Raw genomic sequence first — 16441 nt, 5'->3', positions numbered from 1 at the left:
TTGTAGCAAGATTAAACAGATGTGAGAACCGAATACCATTATTAAAAAGCCCCAGTCTCCGACACCTTTAATAGTAAAGTATATTACCTAAAAAGACAATAATACAAATACTCACAAAATGTTATCAACAGAATAAAAACGATGAATGAATGGGTTATAACAATTTCAGGAGACGAGGCAAGAAAGAGGCAGCAAGTCCCCTTTCTGAAGACTACACAGAGCAGTCAAGCGAGCAGCCATCCGATCAATATCCTGCATCTGGGTAATTATATTGCATCATAGCCTCAGCTCGGCCAGTAATATTATTATATGCCTTTCACAGGAATCGGTCTAGTCTCTAGACCAATCAGTCGCTGGAAAATAAGATTGCGCTGTCGATTAAATCATCCAAGATATTGTTGTGAAATGCATTAAGAGGCATTAAGACCGTTACTGACGATACTGGCGATATCAGCTGCACAGTTTCGTGGTTTTAGCTTTAAGAATATTACAAATGTTATCTTGCAGGGATGTCGATTACTACGGAATGGAGTCGGACCCAGAAGTGGAAGCTGAGGAAGTAGCCCCAGTGGCAAGAGGGCGTCGTACTAGTGGACATGGCAAACCTGGAGCCCGTACTAGTGGACATGGCAAACCTGGAGCCCGTGAGAGCAGTTTGACCCGCGGAAAATCTCCAAGAGAACCCAGCCTTCCTAGAGGACGAGAACATTCTGGGGGAGGTAGAGGCCGGGGGAGAAAGTGAGCCTATAAATGGAGATAAAGTGAACTGTATCAGTCAGCGAATTGGACCAATCAATTGATTGCGGCCATATTGTATAAACGGAGAAATATTATGTAAACGGAGAAAGTTAGCCCGTTCAAATTCAATCGTATAAAAAAAGTTAAAAAGAAACTTGTAGTTAGTATAGAGAAATCAAATAACCGTCTGTGAATAAATTCGCCACAAAGTTCCTAATTTTTACTGGAATATAAAACAGACTTCTGAATAAGTGCAAAATAGCCACATCTCGACGAGAGTTTCAGTCCATGTCCGAAAATTCTTGCCAACAAATTTTTGGTGAGAAACAGATTTTTGGCTTCCCGTTTTAGCAAAAAAAAATTTGGCTAGAAAGATCCCAGGGCTACTTACAAATAAGAGCAAAATTTTCCCAATGGCCATAATTATATGTTAATTATGTAATAATTAGTGTAATTATTAATAACTTTTTATATAATACACAGATACACATTCCTGCAGAGAAACACTTGCAGCAAATTTATTCACAGACGGGGGGGATCATACACTTAGTACCGTACGTGACGTTGGGGGGGGGGGGGGGGGGTCATATTTTTTCCTCCAAAACACAGTTACTATTTTTGTACTAAGTGGTGGGTCTGCTGCTCATTTCCTAGAAAAACAGTTAGTACATGGTACTAAGGGGGGTGTCCAACCCCAAAAAACCCATTTTACCTCAAATTTCAGTTTTGGAAATGGGTTTTTTGGGGTTTGAGGTATAATTTGCCCATTTCCCAATGTAATGAGCTGTTTAAAGCAATTTCTGGGTGGGTATCTTATTTTATATACCAAGACACTGTTAGTACCATGATTTCTCAACAGTTAGTACCGTAAAAGCCGGCAAAAGGGGTGGGTGTCTTAGATATTATCCTAAAAAACAGTTAGTACCGCGAAGGGGGTGGGTGGGTCTTTTGAAAAATTCCAAAATTACCCTTACGTCGACTTGACGTCATGTACAGAACTTAGTACCTGACCCCCCCCCCCCCCCCTCCCGCACAGACCATTACCATATGAATAAGCTTACTGTACAAATAAAGTATAAACCATTTTCCCGGTACCCTTACAACAATATGAATGAACCATGTGATCGAAACTTCGAACTCCAGAACACAAATTCTTGAAGATGATGCGGACTGGATGCCTAAAAGCGCCATTCAGTCTGTATCAGTATGATAAAAAGAAGGGAACTTATACCCAGACAACTTTTGTAAGAGCTACCTTTAGTTGGGTCGTACTCTTACTGCTTGGATCGTACTCTTACTGCATGAGTGCAATTGGAGAGATTTATCAGCCTACTAATCAAGATATTAGATATGCACCCTCCGCAAGCAACTCACCCTCCTCATTTGCCCCTTCAAGGATTGGTAGAGTCTTCGTTGCAATAATATGACCTTTAAGTTAAAGTTCCTTGAAACATGGGATCACAGAGCAAAGAACTTTGATCGATAGAACTTGGAACCCCTTTAATTCTACTATGTGACTCTTTAATGTACTTTATTCAGTTATTTTTTATACATATACTTTTTTCTTTTGTGATACCTACCAAACTGTCGACCTAGTTTAATGTTGCCCACGCAGTTTCACATGTTAAATTATCAAATAACTATTCCTCTCAAAAAGATATTGGAAGGAAAGATCAAAAGAGGAACTAAAATAGCCATGGTGGTTAAGATAGTATGTTTAGCTAGGACAGAACCTGAAAGTGAATCTATTCAATTGTATGAATAAAATTAACAATTCGCAAGCCTGCGTCAGACAAATGAAATGGAAAATAATAGTAAAAGGATAGTCCCCCTCTGATAGTAGGGCACTGCACACTTATATGTAGACAATTGGAATTTAGAATAATGTTACAATGTCACAAATAATATGTTAATTGTTAAAGCTTAGTTATTATGAAATTAAAACTGATCAGAGCAGACTTGTAAAAACAAAACGTGCTTAGAAACTAATGGAAAAAGTTGACTCCCACACATTCAGATTATATTCATAAACTTAACTCCCCCACAATTTAAATAAAACGAACTTATCTAAAAGTAACATAAGTTCGAGCTTTTATGCATCAAATTTTATATATTCTGAGTAATTGGTCAGGCAAAATCATGTCTGATTGCTCAAAATCTGTCTCCAAATGGTGCTCAGTCCTGCGTGATTTATGTGGTTTATGAGGCATATTGCCTATGGGAATTGAATATTATGTGACAACTTGAAAAATCACGCTGAATAAAACATATTTTAGTGACCAAATTTGGATGATAAAATGATACTGGCACAGGTGAATGAGGGTTTAAAAATTAAACGTGCTCGGACTACCGCAAATCGAGATATTTTAATGTCATATTGGTTGAATATTTTGTGACAATTTGAACGATCAGGCTGAATAGTCAGCACGATTACTTTAACTATTAAACTGGGTGCAATTTGAGATATTAAATGGAACGATCGGCCAGGGAAAAGAAACTGCAAGTTATCCTGTTCAATCGCATAAATAAAATGAGAGAGAAACCTTGTAGTTGGGGAAATTAACAGGAGTAAAGAACCATCTGTGATTCTGTGGATAAATTGCTGAAAGTTGTTTTCTACAGGTTAGTCAGCACGGTTACTTTTACAGTTTTACTATTAAACTTATAGAGTAGCGGGTGGTAAACTTTGACTTTGAGTACTGAAATGTATGCTCTTACAGTTGAAATTGTAAAATTGTTGTAAGTAGAGCTCTCTTATCTGTTGGAACTCTCTGGTTACTATCGATACTCTCAACTTTACTCAGTTTACAATGTAAACGATATATTGGCATCATTACTATTACCTCATATAGAATACATATAGAATAGTGGTATAAGTAGTAAAATAGTGTACACGTTAATAGCTGACCGTCTGATCTCATGTATAATATCGACCATTTCCTTCTATTTAAGTAAATCACTGAAATGGTTTGGCTTATTTGCACAGTTATCCACTCACAATGAATGTGCGTTACTTTCGTTGCTTCGGTATTTTGTTTAACCTCTACCAATTAAGTACCCAATTAATCAATTAAGATGCAACTTTGGCCTGTACTACCATCTGTGTAAAAACATGTAGCGGTCCAATTGAGACATAAACCCGCCAAAAAGTCTTCACCACAGCCGAGCGACGTGATTGGCTGCTGTTTTGTTTCCAGGGCCACTGATTGGCTGTTGGTTCGTTTCCAGAGCTCTGATTAGAGGCTGACTATGTGACTCACTGGATGCTGCACACCAGATCCTAGACACTGTATTTCTGACTAATCCCGTTGTACAGTACACTCTCTACCTCACGGAAATCTTAATCTGGTCGATTTCTAGAGTGCTCAGCTCTTGTCATTTTGTACACTTTGGCAACTTTCTGAATGGCCACGTTATTGGATTATAACTGTACAGTTTTGTTACTTATCTATGGTCAGATTGTTGTGAAATGATGATCTTTCGCAGCATTTTAGTTCTCAGTCCTTGAAATAAAGTACACTTTTGCCTCATTCGACTAGAGCTACGTTCGTGCGATGTAGTAAAATTTCTATCTACTGCACTCGGTAACATTATTAACAATTGCAAGTGCTTTGTTTGTGATTATTCACTTTTAGGTCAATCCGTGTTGCTGATTAACTTACGTCATTTATTCCACTTTGACAATATTCCATGATAATAACCATAAAGTGCCATTACAATTAACGTTACATACTTTAACCAGCAGTTTTTGGGCAGCAAATAGCGAGAAATAGTTTTTGTCACCACGAACAACTCATAGATACGCTTCATCAAGTCGTGTTTTCTGTACACAGAATGCCACACAAAACAATTCGCATTAGAATTGAATGTGTATTATTCGTGCTAACAAGCAGAAATAAAAAACATTGATATTAGCTTATTTAAATTACATAGAATTAGAAAGACGACATTGAACTAACACATTTCCCTACTCTAGCGGAGAAGCTACAAACTCATACCCATAATGTGAGTACAAAATGTGCAGGTTACAACTTAAATAGCTTAGTTCATACCAAGATGTACAAGGTCTCATTGGTCCACCGGTTCAGGTCAATGATGTTATGTCCAAAGCTAATGGACGGAGACTTAAATTTCAAAGATACCTAACGTTATTTTACTACTTTTATGAAATATCCATTAAACCTGAACTCCCCAGGGAAGGACAGCCACCAGCAGAGGGAGCAGCACCACCACCAGCACCAGCAGAATGGGCCTCTGGTCTGCTCGGATGTTGCGAGGACATTGGACTCTGTGTCATCACCTACTTTGTACCTTGCCTCACTTTCGGTAAATTTAGATTGCTCAATAGCTCAATGCTTTCTATATCTCAATACCAATACCAATCTTAGTCCTAATTCCATTATAATTACGATCGATCTCAGTAAGGTTCCTACTCGTTATATCATATTTTCTCTAAAATATCTTTCTGGCCGTTTTTAAACTTATGTAGCCGACCTGGAAACAACCTTCTCTCAACAGGTCAAACAGCAGAGGCACTAGGAGATGACTGCATGATGTCTGGGTTAGCCATGCTGGTCCCACTCCTTAATCTGTATTGTTTGGTCACTGTCCGAGGAAGGGTAAGTGTCATTGTCACAGTTTTAGATGTTTAGCAGTTCATGGTTACTATAGTCATGGTGGTAACAGTCGATCTCCATATCTACGAAAACCGTGGTTACAGGCAAATTGAGTTATATAAAAACCTGGTTTTTTTATAACCAGGCCGCTGCTAACGAGATTTTGGACAGTTTCGAAACAGTCTCGGTTCTGACAAAGTTTGACATGTCATGAAAGACCACGTTTCTATAAACTAGACACCTGCAAGAGCAGACACAAGAAACAATATCCGGCAAAGTTATTAGTAATCAAATAGATATTTGCTGATTTGACAGAATCAAATCATAAAGTGATTAAAAATAAATCAGAATAGAAATGGAACCGCAATTTTCATTTTCTGTTTTTAAATATCCCCGTGCAATTGGTTCCTGGGCATATTCCTGGGAATATTCATAGTATTTGATAATCACAATGCACAGGGAGCAGTGGAAAGAGCCGGATATTTCAAATGTTTAGTAATGAGCTAGCTCCTTCAAATAACAGCACCAATTTCAAATTTTGTGTTTTCTTTGCCTGGGGGGGGGGGGGGGGGGGGGGGGGGGGGGGGATTAAGTCATAATATAACCAATTGATATAATAATAAGGTCAATATAAGGATCAATCTTGACCTCACAGATCCCATGATATTACCAGACACTGCATCCGATATATAAATGTTGATACTAAAAAATAACATAAAATTAACGAATTCCCCACCAGATAAGAGAAAAGTACGGTATTGAAGGCAGCCTGGTTATGGATCTAGTATCGGTACTCTGTTGCCCACTCTGTGCACTGGTTCAATCTGCCAGACAGGTAAAAATAACTAAGTAAAAATAACTAAAGTAAAAGTAACTAAAGCTCGCAAACTTGCTATTTAAGAAAATACTCCTTGTATCCAGTTTTTGAACTGTTTCAGTTTGTTTGATTTGTGATTTCTAGAGCTACGGTCGCATTTGTAAATGATTTTACCCATTTATTCGAAGTTCAAAATTCTCACAGTTCTTAATTTCAGGTAAAGATGACGCCCGGACAGGCTGTTCAGCGGGTATAAGACAGAAATATCAACGAGAAATTAAATTTCATAGTTGTATCGTATTCTAGAATAACGATGATATTAGAATACTGGGCGGTATTTTCGCAATATGGAAAATTAGAGGATTTTAAGCACCCCATAACACATAATTAACATAATTAATCGTAATTGAAATAAAATGATTTACAGCATACAGTACTGGTCCTCCTACTTTCAAGGAGATTAAATACATTAATCTAATACTTAGACACTACACAACATTAACATGATGGTGATTGGTGCAGCGGAACATTTCCGAATATAATCCGAAATTACCATTTCAATTAATGACTATAAGTCTAATATATTAGTTTACCATGCGGAGGACAGTTCCTTATATTAAAATGAAGATTGTCATTTCTTAACAAAATACAGAAAATTGTTTCAATTGGTTCGCAATATTTAATATTCTTGCATGGACTTCTCTGGATTGTAAAATTGCACACAAAAAAGTAAAGATATCTGAGCCACATCCAGAACATTTGATATCCAATGTCTCCCCCTAAAAATTTTGTTATGCCCTATACTAACAAATTTCTCGAATCCAAAATTTCTTCGCAGTCAGAAGCTGCCGTGTTTCAGGATGTGGGTAGCTGAGAATTACGGAATAAGGCTGGTCAACAGCTGGCTGAAGACAGTTATCTGACTAGAGATGCAGTTATCGCAATTAATTATGCAATATTATGTCTGATAAAATAATAAAAATATAAAATTGTACGAACCTTGCCACTTTGATTAATTGAGTCAGGTTCAGAAGTCAGGACAGATTTGATGCGGAGGCTGGATTTATAAAAAGATGGCTTAATTTGTCAAAAATATTCAACTCTACAGCGTCTATACTATACTACTAGTTGTAGAAAAGATATGACAACGAAATGATTAATGAAATAATTATATCAAACAGGGACAAGCAGCACACAAGGGGCGTCGCCGACTCGCCCACAAAGAAATAAAGATTAATTGAATGCCGAATGGTCTCGAATCTGAAATTATTTGTCCATAATCATGTCGTATATCCACGTGGCACGTGCGCGCGGCGCACAGCACTTTAGCTTCATGTCAAATAACGCGTTACAAAACTTGTGGAAGAGGCGCTATCATCTAAGGTTTATACACTGTACACCCGAAATCAAAGGTACAGTGTACACTCTGATACTTATCAGTACATGCTGCACTTACGGAGTTACGGGAAATTTGGAGATTAGGTTTGGCCAAGATATACGGCCACGATTAATTAAGCCACTGCACTTTTACGTTCATGTATCCTAACCCTGTGGAACTTGGGAGGCTGCTGGTTCCAAGTAAATTAGCGTATTCTTCATCGTGGAGCTTTGGTAGGTTAAGGATCGATCCAGATGCCCATGCCCTGGTTCTGATGGAGTTCATGTGGATGAGGAGACGTGGAACAGAGAGACGAACAGCTCGGAGGACTGCAAGAGATTCTTCTGTTTAGAGTTTCCCAGACTGAACTACAGAGTATTTATGTTTAATACCGATTTTAATACTGGGCGGAGTATTAAAAACCATGCACATGATTCTTAGTACTCCACATAATGCCAATAAAGTAACTCAGTATTAAACATAAATACTCTGTAGTTCAGTCTGGGGAACTCTAAACAGAAGAATCTCTTGCAGTCCTCCGGGCGTTACCGTAATATTCGTGTCTACAAAATAAATGAGCTCTAATATATCACTTAGTTCTTGGATTAATGAGAAAAGTTTCTGAATCCAAAATACATGAAAATAAAAGTGGTAATTTCCTGTGGCCGTATAGTGGTAGTATCGTGGCCGTATAAGAGTGGCTGTGTATTACCATAATACAGTTGATTTTCAAATGTTGTATTTGTTATATATTTTTAACTTCATGATAGTTCGAGACTCGTGTTATCTGAATGTTCTTCACAATCATAATCAGTGCTTAGCAGCTAGACCCCAGCAAACATACAAATATTGATTCATAGTCATTAAAACGAGCAGTGTGAATGGATTAACGATGCGTGTACTAATTTTTTACAAGTATTTTACAAATATTTTACAAATAGCTCTGTCATTGCAATTCAATCATTATGTAAAGTCTAAACAACCTTCAAATTGAATGGTTTAATTTAAATGGTAGGAAGGGACCCAAACATTGTCGATGTTAAGAGATTGTGATTGCATTAATGTATTCAGTACGTTTAACTTTATTTCAGGGTATTGTCTTGTATCTGAACGGTTCATAGTCCGTCCATTACTAACAACATTCTATAATTGTCCTGTGAATTGTCGTGTCTCGGAGGAACAATTTCTACTCTCTGCTTTGGTGTTTAACTGAGTCCAGGTTCCTAATTTCGAACTTTCCAGACGATTCTCGCCCTTCTGGCGGTCTGGGTGATGAAATTAATTTTAGTATTTTGATTGTGTCAATAATAGAATAATGAATATAACGATTGATGCTCATTTATTCATAATTTCAACCTTGATATTCAAGGAGCACAAAAGTTTTGGAAACTTCTTTATGATTTTGATAAAGACGATCTTAAAGGTGTAACAAAAGTATTCCTCACTTAGTCTTACTTATCTTTGCTGCTACGTTCTGACCGTTTCTTTGATTTCCGTTGTGTACTTGTTGGCGATCCTTTTCTGTGTTCTGAGTCTTTCCCTTTATCGGGGTCTCTGTTTCTGAAACGATAATTATAATCTGAGGCTGTATTATACTCTATAGGGGGGGGGGGGGTGTCATGTCCGTCTATGTCCGCCTATGTCCTGTCCTTTTTGGATTCTATGAGACAACGGACGTGTTTTTTGGGACATTGGCGGACACGGACGGACATTGGCGGACTCGGACGGACATTGGCGGACTCGGACGGACATTGGCGGACTCGGACGGACATTGGCGGACCCGGACGGACATTGGCGGACTTGGATGGACATTGGTGGACATTAGCGGACATTGGTGGACATTAGCGGACAAACATTTTGAGGACTGAAGAGTACTGAAGAGTACTGAAGAGTACTGAGGAGGATGGCTGAGAAGGATGGCTGAGGAGGATGACTGAGGAGGATGACTGAGGAGGATGACTGAGGAGGATGACTGAGAGGGAGGAGAAGGATCAGGAAGACCCAGGAGGAGGAGGAGGACCCAAAAGGAGGACCTAGGAGGAGGAGGAGGAGAACTGAGGAGGATGACTGAGGAGGAGGAGGACTGAGGAGGACTGAGAAGGAGGAGGACTGAGGAGGATGGCTGAGGAGGATGGCTGAGGAGGATGACTGAGAGGGAGGAGGAGGAGGAAGAGAAGGAAGAGGACTGAGGAGGAGAAGGACTGAGGAGGAGAAGGAGGACCCAGGAGGAGGAGGACCCAGGAGGAGGAGGACCCAGGAGGAGGACCCAGGAAAAGGCCCCAGGAGGAGGAGGAGGACTGGGGAGGAGGAGAACTGTTGAGGACTGATGAGGAGGACTGAGGACGAGGAGGAAGAGTAGGAGGAGGACTGAGGAGGGGAGGAGGAAGAGGACTGGGGAGGATCAGGAAGACCCAGGAGGACCCAGGAGGAGGAGGAGGAGGAGGACCCAGGAGGACTGAGGAGGACTGAGGAGGAGGACTGACGATGACTGAGAAGGAGGAGGACTGAGGAGTACTGAGGAGGATGGCTGAGGAGGATGGCTGGGGAGGATGACTGAGGAGGAGGACTGAGGAGGATGACTGAGAGGGAGGAGGAGGAGGAGGACTCAGGAGGAGGACTCAGAAGGAAGAGGAGGAGGACTCAGGAGGAGGACTCAGGAGGAGGACTTAGTAGAAATGAGAAGGAGGACTGAGGAGAACTGAGGAGGAGGAGGAGGAGGAGGAGGACTGAATAGGAGGAGGAGAAGGAGGGGGACTGGGAGAGGACTGGGGAGGAGGAGGACTGAGGAGTACTGAGGAGGATGGCTGAGGAGGATGGCTGGGGAGGATGGCTGAGGAGGATGACTGAGGAGGATGACTGAGAGGGAGGAGGAGGAGGACTCAGGAGGAGGACTCAGAAGGAAGAGGAGGAGGACTCAGGAGGAGGACTCAGGAGGAGGACTTAGGAGAAATGAGAAGGAGGACTGAGGAGAACTGAGGAGGAGGAGGAGGAGGAGGACTGAATAGGAGGAGGAGAAGGAGGGGGACTGGGAGAGGACTGGGGAGGAGGAGGACTGATGAGAAGGATGAGGAGGAGGACCCAGGAGGAGGACTGAGGAGGACTGAGGACCGAGGAGGAAGAGGAGGATGAAGAGGAGGAGGAGGACCCAGGAGGAGGAGGACTGAGGAGGAGGACTGAGGAGGACTGAGGAGGACTGAGGAGGACTGAGGAGGATGGCTGAGGAGGATGACTGAGAGGAAAGAGGAGGAGGAGGAGGAGGACTGAGGAGGACTGAGAAGGAGGAGGAGGAGGAGGAGGAGGACTAAATAGGAGGAGGAGGAGAGGGACTGGGGGAGGACTGAGGAGGAGGATGGAGGACTGAGGAGAAGGATGAGGAAGAGGACATAGGAGGACTGAGGACTGAGGAGGAAGAGGAGGAGGATGAAGAGGAGGAGGAGGACCCAGGAGGAGGACCCAGGAGGAGGACTCAGGAGGAGGAGGAGGACTGGGGAGGAGGAGGACTGTTGAGGACTGATGAGGAGGACTGAGGACGAGGAGTATGAGGAGGACTGATGAGAAGGATGAGGAGGAGGACCCAGGAGGAGGAGGACTGAGGACCGAGGAGGAAGAGGAGGAGGATGAAGAGGAGGAGGAGGACCCAGGAGGAGGAGGACTGAGGAGGAGGACTGAGGAGGATGGCTGAGGAGGATGACTGAGAGGAAAGAGGAGGAGGAGGAGGAGGACTGAGGAGGACTGAGAAGGAGGATGACTGAGGAGGAGGAGGAGGAGGACTGAATAGGAGGATGAGGAGGGGGACTGGGGGAGGACTGAGGAGGAGGATGGAGGACTGAGGAGAAGGATGAGGAGGAGGACATAGGAGGACTGAGGACTGAGGAGGAAGAGGAGGAGGATGAAGAGGAGGAGGACCCAGGAGGAGGACTCAGGAGGAGGAGGAGGACTGGGGAGGAGGAGGACTGTTGAGGACTGATGAGGAGGACTGAGGACGAGGAGTATCATAAGGAGGACTGATGAGAAGGATGAGGAGGAGGACCCAGGAGGAGGAGGACTGAGGACCGAGGAGGAAGAGGAGGAGGATGAAGAGGAGGAGGACTTGGAGGAGGACTGAGGAGGAGGACTGAGGAGGACTGAGGAGGATGACTGAGGAGGATGGCTGAGGAGGATGACTGAGAGGGAAGAGGAGGAGGAGGAGGAGGACTGAGGAGGACTGGGAAGGAGAAGGAGGAGGAGGAGGAGGACTGAATAGGAGGAGGAGGAGGGGGACTGGGGGAGGACTGAGGAGGAGGATGGAGGACTGAGGAGGAAGAGGAGGAGGATGAAGAGGAGGAGGAGGACCCAGGAGGAGGACCCAGGAGGAGGACTCAGGAGGAGGAGGAGGACTGGGGAGGAGGAGGACTGTTGAGGACTGATGAGGAGGACTGAGGACGAGGAGTAGGAGGAGGACTGATGAGAAGGATGAGGAGGAGGACCCAGGAGGAGGAGGACTGAGGAGGAAGAGGAGGAGGATGAAGAGGAGGAGGAGGACCCAGGAGGAGGAGGACTGAGGAGGAGGACTGAGGAGGACTGAGGAGGACTGAGGAGGATGGCTGAGGAGGATGACTGAGAGGAAAGAGGAGGAGGAGGAGGAGGACTGAGAAGGAGGAGGAGGAGGACTGAATAGGAGGAGGAGGAGGGGGACTGGGGGAGGACTGAGGAGGAGGATGGAGGACTGAGGAGAAGGATGAGGAGGAGGACTGAGGACTGAGGAGGAAGAGGAGGAGGATGAAGAGGAGGAGGAGGACCCAGGAGGAGGACCCAGGAGGAGGACTCAGGAGGAGGAGGAGGACTGTTGAGGACTGATGAGGAGGACTGAGGACGAGGAGTAGGAGGAGGACTGAGGAGGGGAGGAGGAAGAGGACTGAGGAAGATCAGGAAGACCCAGGGGGAGGAGGAGGAAGAGTAGGAGGAGGAAGCATCTAAATGTTATTTCCATTTTTTTCCGTTTTTGTCCATTTTTGTCCGTTTTTGTCCGCTCTATTTTTGTCCGTTTTGAAAATATAGGGTACCGAACGGACAAAAAACATGATCCCCCCTATAACAGCAAAAATTGAACATTTTATTTAGCAATTTAGGTGTCCATTAATGTCCGCCTATGTCCGCCTATGTCCGTCTATGTCCGCCTATGTCCGCCTATGTCCGTCTATGTCCGCCTATGTCCGCCTATGTCCGCCTATGTCCTGTCCTTTTTGGATTCTATGAGACAAGCGGACATAGACGGACGTGACACCCCCCCCCCCTCTATACAATATCGTGATAGCTGCATGCACTCTATGATCTGAGAACGACCGATAAATTGAAAATATAACGTGACAGTTTTACGTTATGCTCTATATTCTATAATTATATTCTTTATCACTTACTTCCGATAATAATAGTAATCCTCCTGATATCTCTCTTCTCTTTCTTTTCTCCTATGTTCTCTATCTCGTTTGTATTTGCTGAACGTTACTGACGGTGGTTCTGGTGACGGGGTCTTCTCTTTTCCGAATCCAAAGAACCCACCCTCAGACTTTTTTTCTTCCTCCTCATCTTCATCCTTCTTTTTACTGCAATATGGAAATATATCATTAAAGAAATATATGGTGTATATGGTATCTGGTTTCAAACCATAAGACCTCGAAAAAGGTTAACCCGCAAAAAAACAAAAGTCAAAACTATAGCCCACCTGCCAAAAAGGCCCCCACTGAAGAATCCTCCAGATTTCTCCTCTGGTTCTGGTTCTGGTTCCTCTTCCTCAACTTTCTTTCCGAATGGGTTACCCTGAAAAGGTCCAACTCTTGATTTGATCACTTTCACAATTCTTTTCAGCCTCCGGTTACGGTTATAATTCGAACTAGAATTAATCTTAAACAACGGATAATTTTTGTCATGAAAGTTGAAACCTGCTGTACTTACAAAAGAAGGCAATTTTGGTATTTTACCACCATCTTCACCGAGTTGTAGGGGAATATTTGTACTTTGCTCGACGGCTGAGACTTCCAGAACATCAACCCTTCCTTCTAAACTGTCTAGTCTTATTCCTGCAGCTCCAACCTGAGAAACATGATCGCATATAATTTAATGTTATGAATTCGGATGCTCCGATAAACATTTATATACAAATCTAGGTTTTTAAAATGACAACCGAGCGAGACATTAATTTTGAGTTTGAAGGTTCAGCACCAACCTCGCTCTCACCCAAAGCTATCAATATCTCGTTCATCACTGCGCTGAGAGCTCCGTCATAGCACTTTCTCTGTTCTCTCAAGAGCTCTTTGAAAACAGCGTTCTGAGCTGCAAACATCCTCGCTACCTTAAAGCAAAGAACTTGTCACAATGATCCGTACAAAATTCAGTTAAATCAAAATGCTAGTTCAACTAGATTCACGATATATGTTAATTCTGGTGGGAAGGTGAGGCATATTTTTTGTCACGTGATAGCAACTAACTAATCAGCATTTACTATTGACTAGTCAGTAATCAAAGCCCAAAATCTCTGTCACGTATCAAAACAATATGTCTCACCTTCCCACCAAAATCCACATCTATTAAAGTTTATCCATTTTCATTTTTTTACGAACTAAAAGAAGGTTGGGAATGTTTCGATATAATTTCAAAGTGAAGAAGATGGCTGACCTCTTCTCTTGATATCCCAGCGGCCATGATATCGATAGGAATAGTACCGGGGTGTCTCCTCGGGAGATCATCATCTGATGAACTCGAGGAGGAAGAGGAGGAGGAGGAGGAGGAGCTGGAAGAACTGGATGAAGACTGAAGAGTGCAGGGGTAATGTTATTTTTAATCATTGAATTACATTCTTCAAGTTGACAATATGTTTATCCAACTTAGTCTCCCATATTATACACTGTTGCATATTACAGGCTATCAAACCTTTTTCTTCTTCTTCTTCTTTTTCTTCTTCTTCTTTTTCTTTTCCTCTGCATTAAGAAAGCCTCTGGAAACAGCGTCCATTCTGGTCTCCCCAATCTTTTCCTCTAGCAGAGCTATCCTCTCGTGGTGATTCCTTAAGACATCTACTATCGGAATGCCTAGTTTCTTGCCTACAAGTGATGCCTAGGGGACATTTCCTTGAAATTATCCCAACTCAAGAATTTCGAGCATTGCACGGCTGGTCGTTACACATACTAACCATTATATTACTGTCAGCTGTCACTAAATTAGGCTGCTAATTTTAGCTAATATTAACCTTCAGCTGGGACTCCGGTTGAGGGTGGGATTGTTTCTCCTTCTTGTGATGATAGTTAGGTTTGTCATGATGTTCTTCATGCTCTCCATTCTCCGGAGCTGGTTCTGCTGCTGGATCTGCATCACCTCCTTCACTGAGATGATGGTTATGCCATTATTTATGTATTAAATCATCGCTTTATTAAAAGAGTGCAGTTTAACCAGATTGACAGTTGACGTTGTTAATTTAAACGGCTTGGATTTATAATAAATTAACCTTACTGTCCTACCTCCTCTTGCTCTTCCCCATTTTATGTTGCTCTTTACATGATCCTAAGATAAACAATCATTAAATAATTTAGTTATCGGTAATTAGTCTGGTGGATTCGTGTATGTGTTATTGAGTTTCATGATTTGATAGTTCTTTCATTCAATGAAAGGTATTTAGTCTACTAATTTGCCCCTGATCCGCAAATTATTTAAAATGATAGTGACAGCTATTGATCTAGTCAAAACTAGTTTCATTATTCCTACTCTATATTATTTTACGATGACTCTTATGTTGGTGGATAAAAGAATCGAATTTTAAACATATCATAAAATCAACACTATCAATCATCAAAAATAATATCCGAAAAATTGCAAACATCGCCAAAAACAACGTTAAAAAAAAAACATCAAAAATAATATCGCGATAAAAGTTCTGCCAATGTCCATTTCCTCTACTTTTCAGCCACAATCTCAGCCCACAAACGAGATCCAACCATCGGGTTCACAGACTGCTGCTTTCCTCAATGATTTGAGCTCTACTCGGAGTAGCAGCAATACGAACAGAGACAAAGCTGAAATTTTGAATTATAACCTTTTAATTAAAATGATAGGTGGATCAATTACTTATTAGTAATTTTGATCAGGATGATTCACATAAATTCTGATGGGTGATAATTATTTCAATGACAAAAAAAATTGAAAATGCTCTGAATTATATCATACCCGTCTGAAGAATCTTGAGCAGAACCCACCGCCTTCTCCACCTCCTTCCCCGCCATGTTCTCCACCTGGACCAGCTCCAGGACTTCCTCCTCCCATTCCTCCAGGGGCTCCACCAGAGGGACCTGGTCCATCACCTGCTGGCTCCATCCTGGACTTCTTCTTGCGTCTAAACCAACCCATCTCTATTGTAAGTTGTACGTTAAATAGGGGTGCATCGGTTTTGTATACTCGTCATCGTCAGAATAAATCAAACACTTGTGGCTATCAATTTCATGTCAAATGTAGATCAAAAGCTTTTGAAGAAGACCACTCCCAACAGCAGTGTGGGTAAAAACATCAAATTAAAAATGTAATTTAAAACAGTCCGAGAAAAAAGTCGCCAAAGGATCGTGAAATTTACAACATGGTAACAGTTATTGAAAGCTAAACTAACAGGTGCTTCAATTCTTTGAAAAACAAAACATGGTCTGACTGAAATCACTCTTAACATGATTGCGGAACTTATAAATCCTGAAGTATCACAATAAATCAATCATCAAAAGCCTCCTTGCCTACTACATTTGTCTCATTTGAATTCCCTCAGAGGTGGTCTGACCACCCTGTCCTTTTTGTATCCCTCCTCTCATCTGACCCTGGTTCTGTGTCCCACCCCCTCTTACTTGTAGTCCACTTTGGTTCGTCATACCACCTTGTTGCTGT

The 16441-nt window shown here is 42.2% G+C and overlaps 2 protein-coding genes and 1 long non-coding RNA gene across 4 annotated transcripts; 1 reads left to right on the top strand and 2 right to left on the bottom strand.

Annotated features, from left to right (window-relative positions):
- Positions 1-4669: 4669 nt before the first annotated feature.
- Positions 4670-6811, top strand: LOC134822868 (uncharacterized). Its single transcript, XM_063834138.1, has 5 exons — positions 4670-4743; positions 4934-5064; positions 5257-5357; positions 6094-6189; positions 6389-6811. Coding segments are annotated over exons 1-5 (369 nt in total). The 5' UTR covers positions 4670-4741; the 3' UTR covers positions 6428-6811.
- Positions 6812-8427: 1616 nt separating this feature from the next.
- Positions 8428-15078, bottom strand: LOC134818634 (pre-mRNA-splicing factor CWC22 homolog). 2 transcript variants are annotated; one of them, XM_063828279.1, is made up of 10 exons: positions 15040-15078; positions 14772-14904; positions 14456-14638; positions 14201-14335; positions 13752-13877; positions 13481-13618; positions 13251-13345; positions 12946-13131; positions 8995-9109; positions 8428-8814 (listed from the first exon to the last, which is right to left on the bottom strand). In XM_063828279.1, the coding sequence occupies exons 1-9, from the start codon at positions 15057-15059 to the stop codon at positions 9001-9003; spliced, it is 1125 nt and encodes a 374-aa protein (XP_063684349.1). In that variant the 5' UTR covers positions 15060-15078; the 3' UTR covers positions 8428-8814; positions 8995-9000. The 2 variants fall into 2 exon arrangements, with proteins under 2 accessions (XP_063684349.1, XP_063684344.1); XM_063828274.1 differs by having other exon boundaries at positions 9005-9109.
- Positions 15079-15321: 243 nt separating this feature from the next.
- LOC134818628 (uncharacterized) lies at positions 15322-15920 on the bottom strand. The gene is made up of 2 exons (XR_010160693.1): positions 15743-15920; positions 15322-15591 (listed from the first exon to the last, which is right to left on the bottom strand). It is a non-coding gene; the product is annotated as an uncharacterized LOC134818628 (long non-coding RNA).
- Between the last annotated feature and the right edge of the window lie 521 nt (positions 15921-16441).

This window comes from Bolinopsis microptera, chromosome 1 (assembly GCF_026151205.1).
Source record: "Bolinopsis microptera isolate Bmic1 chromosome 1, MBARI_Bmic_1.0, whole genome shotgun sequence".
Taxonomy (NCBI): Eukaryota; Metazoa; Ctenophora; class Tentaculata; order Lobata; family Bolinopsidae; genus Bolinopsis; species Bolinopsis microptera.
The sequence above is the reverse complement of the archived record's forward strand: the minus strand, read 5'-3'. Positions and strand labels throughout refer to the sequence as shown.

Excerpts from the sequence above, each read along its gene's own strand:
- LOC134818634 (XM_063828274.1), bottom strand. The coding sequence starts at position 15,059 with ATGGGGAAGAGCAAGAGGAG. Across the intron at positions 14,336-14,455 it reads AGAAGAAGAAGAAGAAAAAG|TCTTCATCCAGTTCTTCCAG; the intron begins GTTTGATAGCCT and ends TGCACTCTTCAG. Across the intron at positions 13,132-13,250 it reads AGTGGGGGCCTTTTTGGCAG|TAAAAAGAAGGATGAAGATG; the intron begins GTGGGCTATAGT and ends TCCATATTGCAG.
- LOC134822868 (XM_063834138.1), top strand. Across the intron at positions 5,065-5,256 it reads TGTACCTTGCCTCACTTTCG|GTCAAACAGCAGAGGCACTA; the intron begins GTAAATTTAGAT and ends TTCTCTCAACAG. Across the intron at positions 5,358-6,093 it reads TGGTCACTGTCCGAGGAAGG|ATAAGAGAAAAGTACGGTAT; the intron begins GTAAGTGTCATT and ends ATTCCCCACCAG.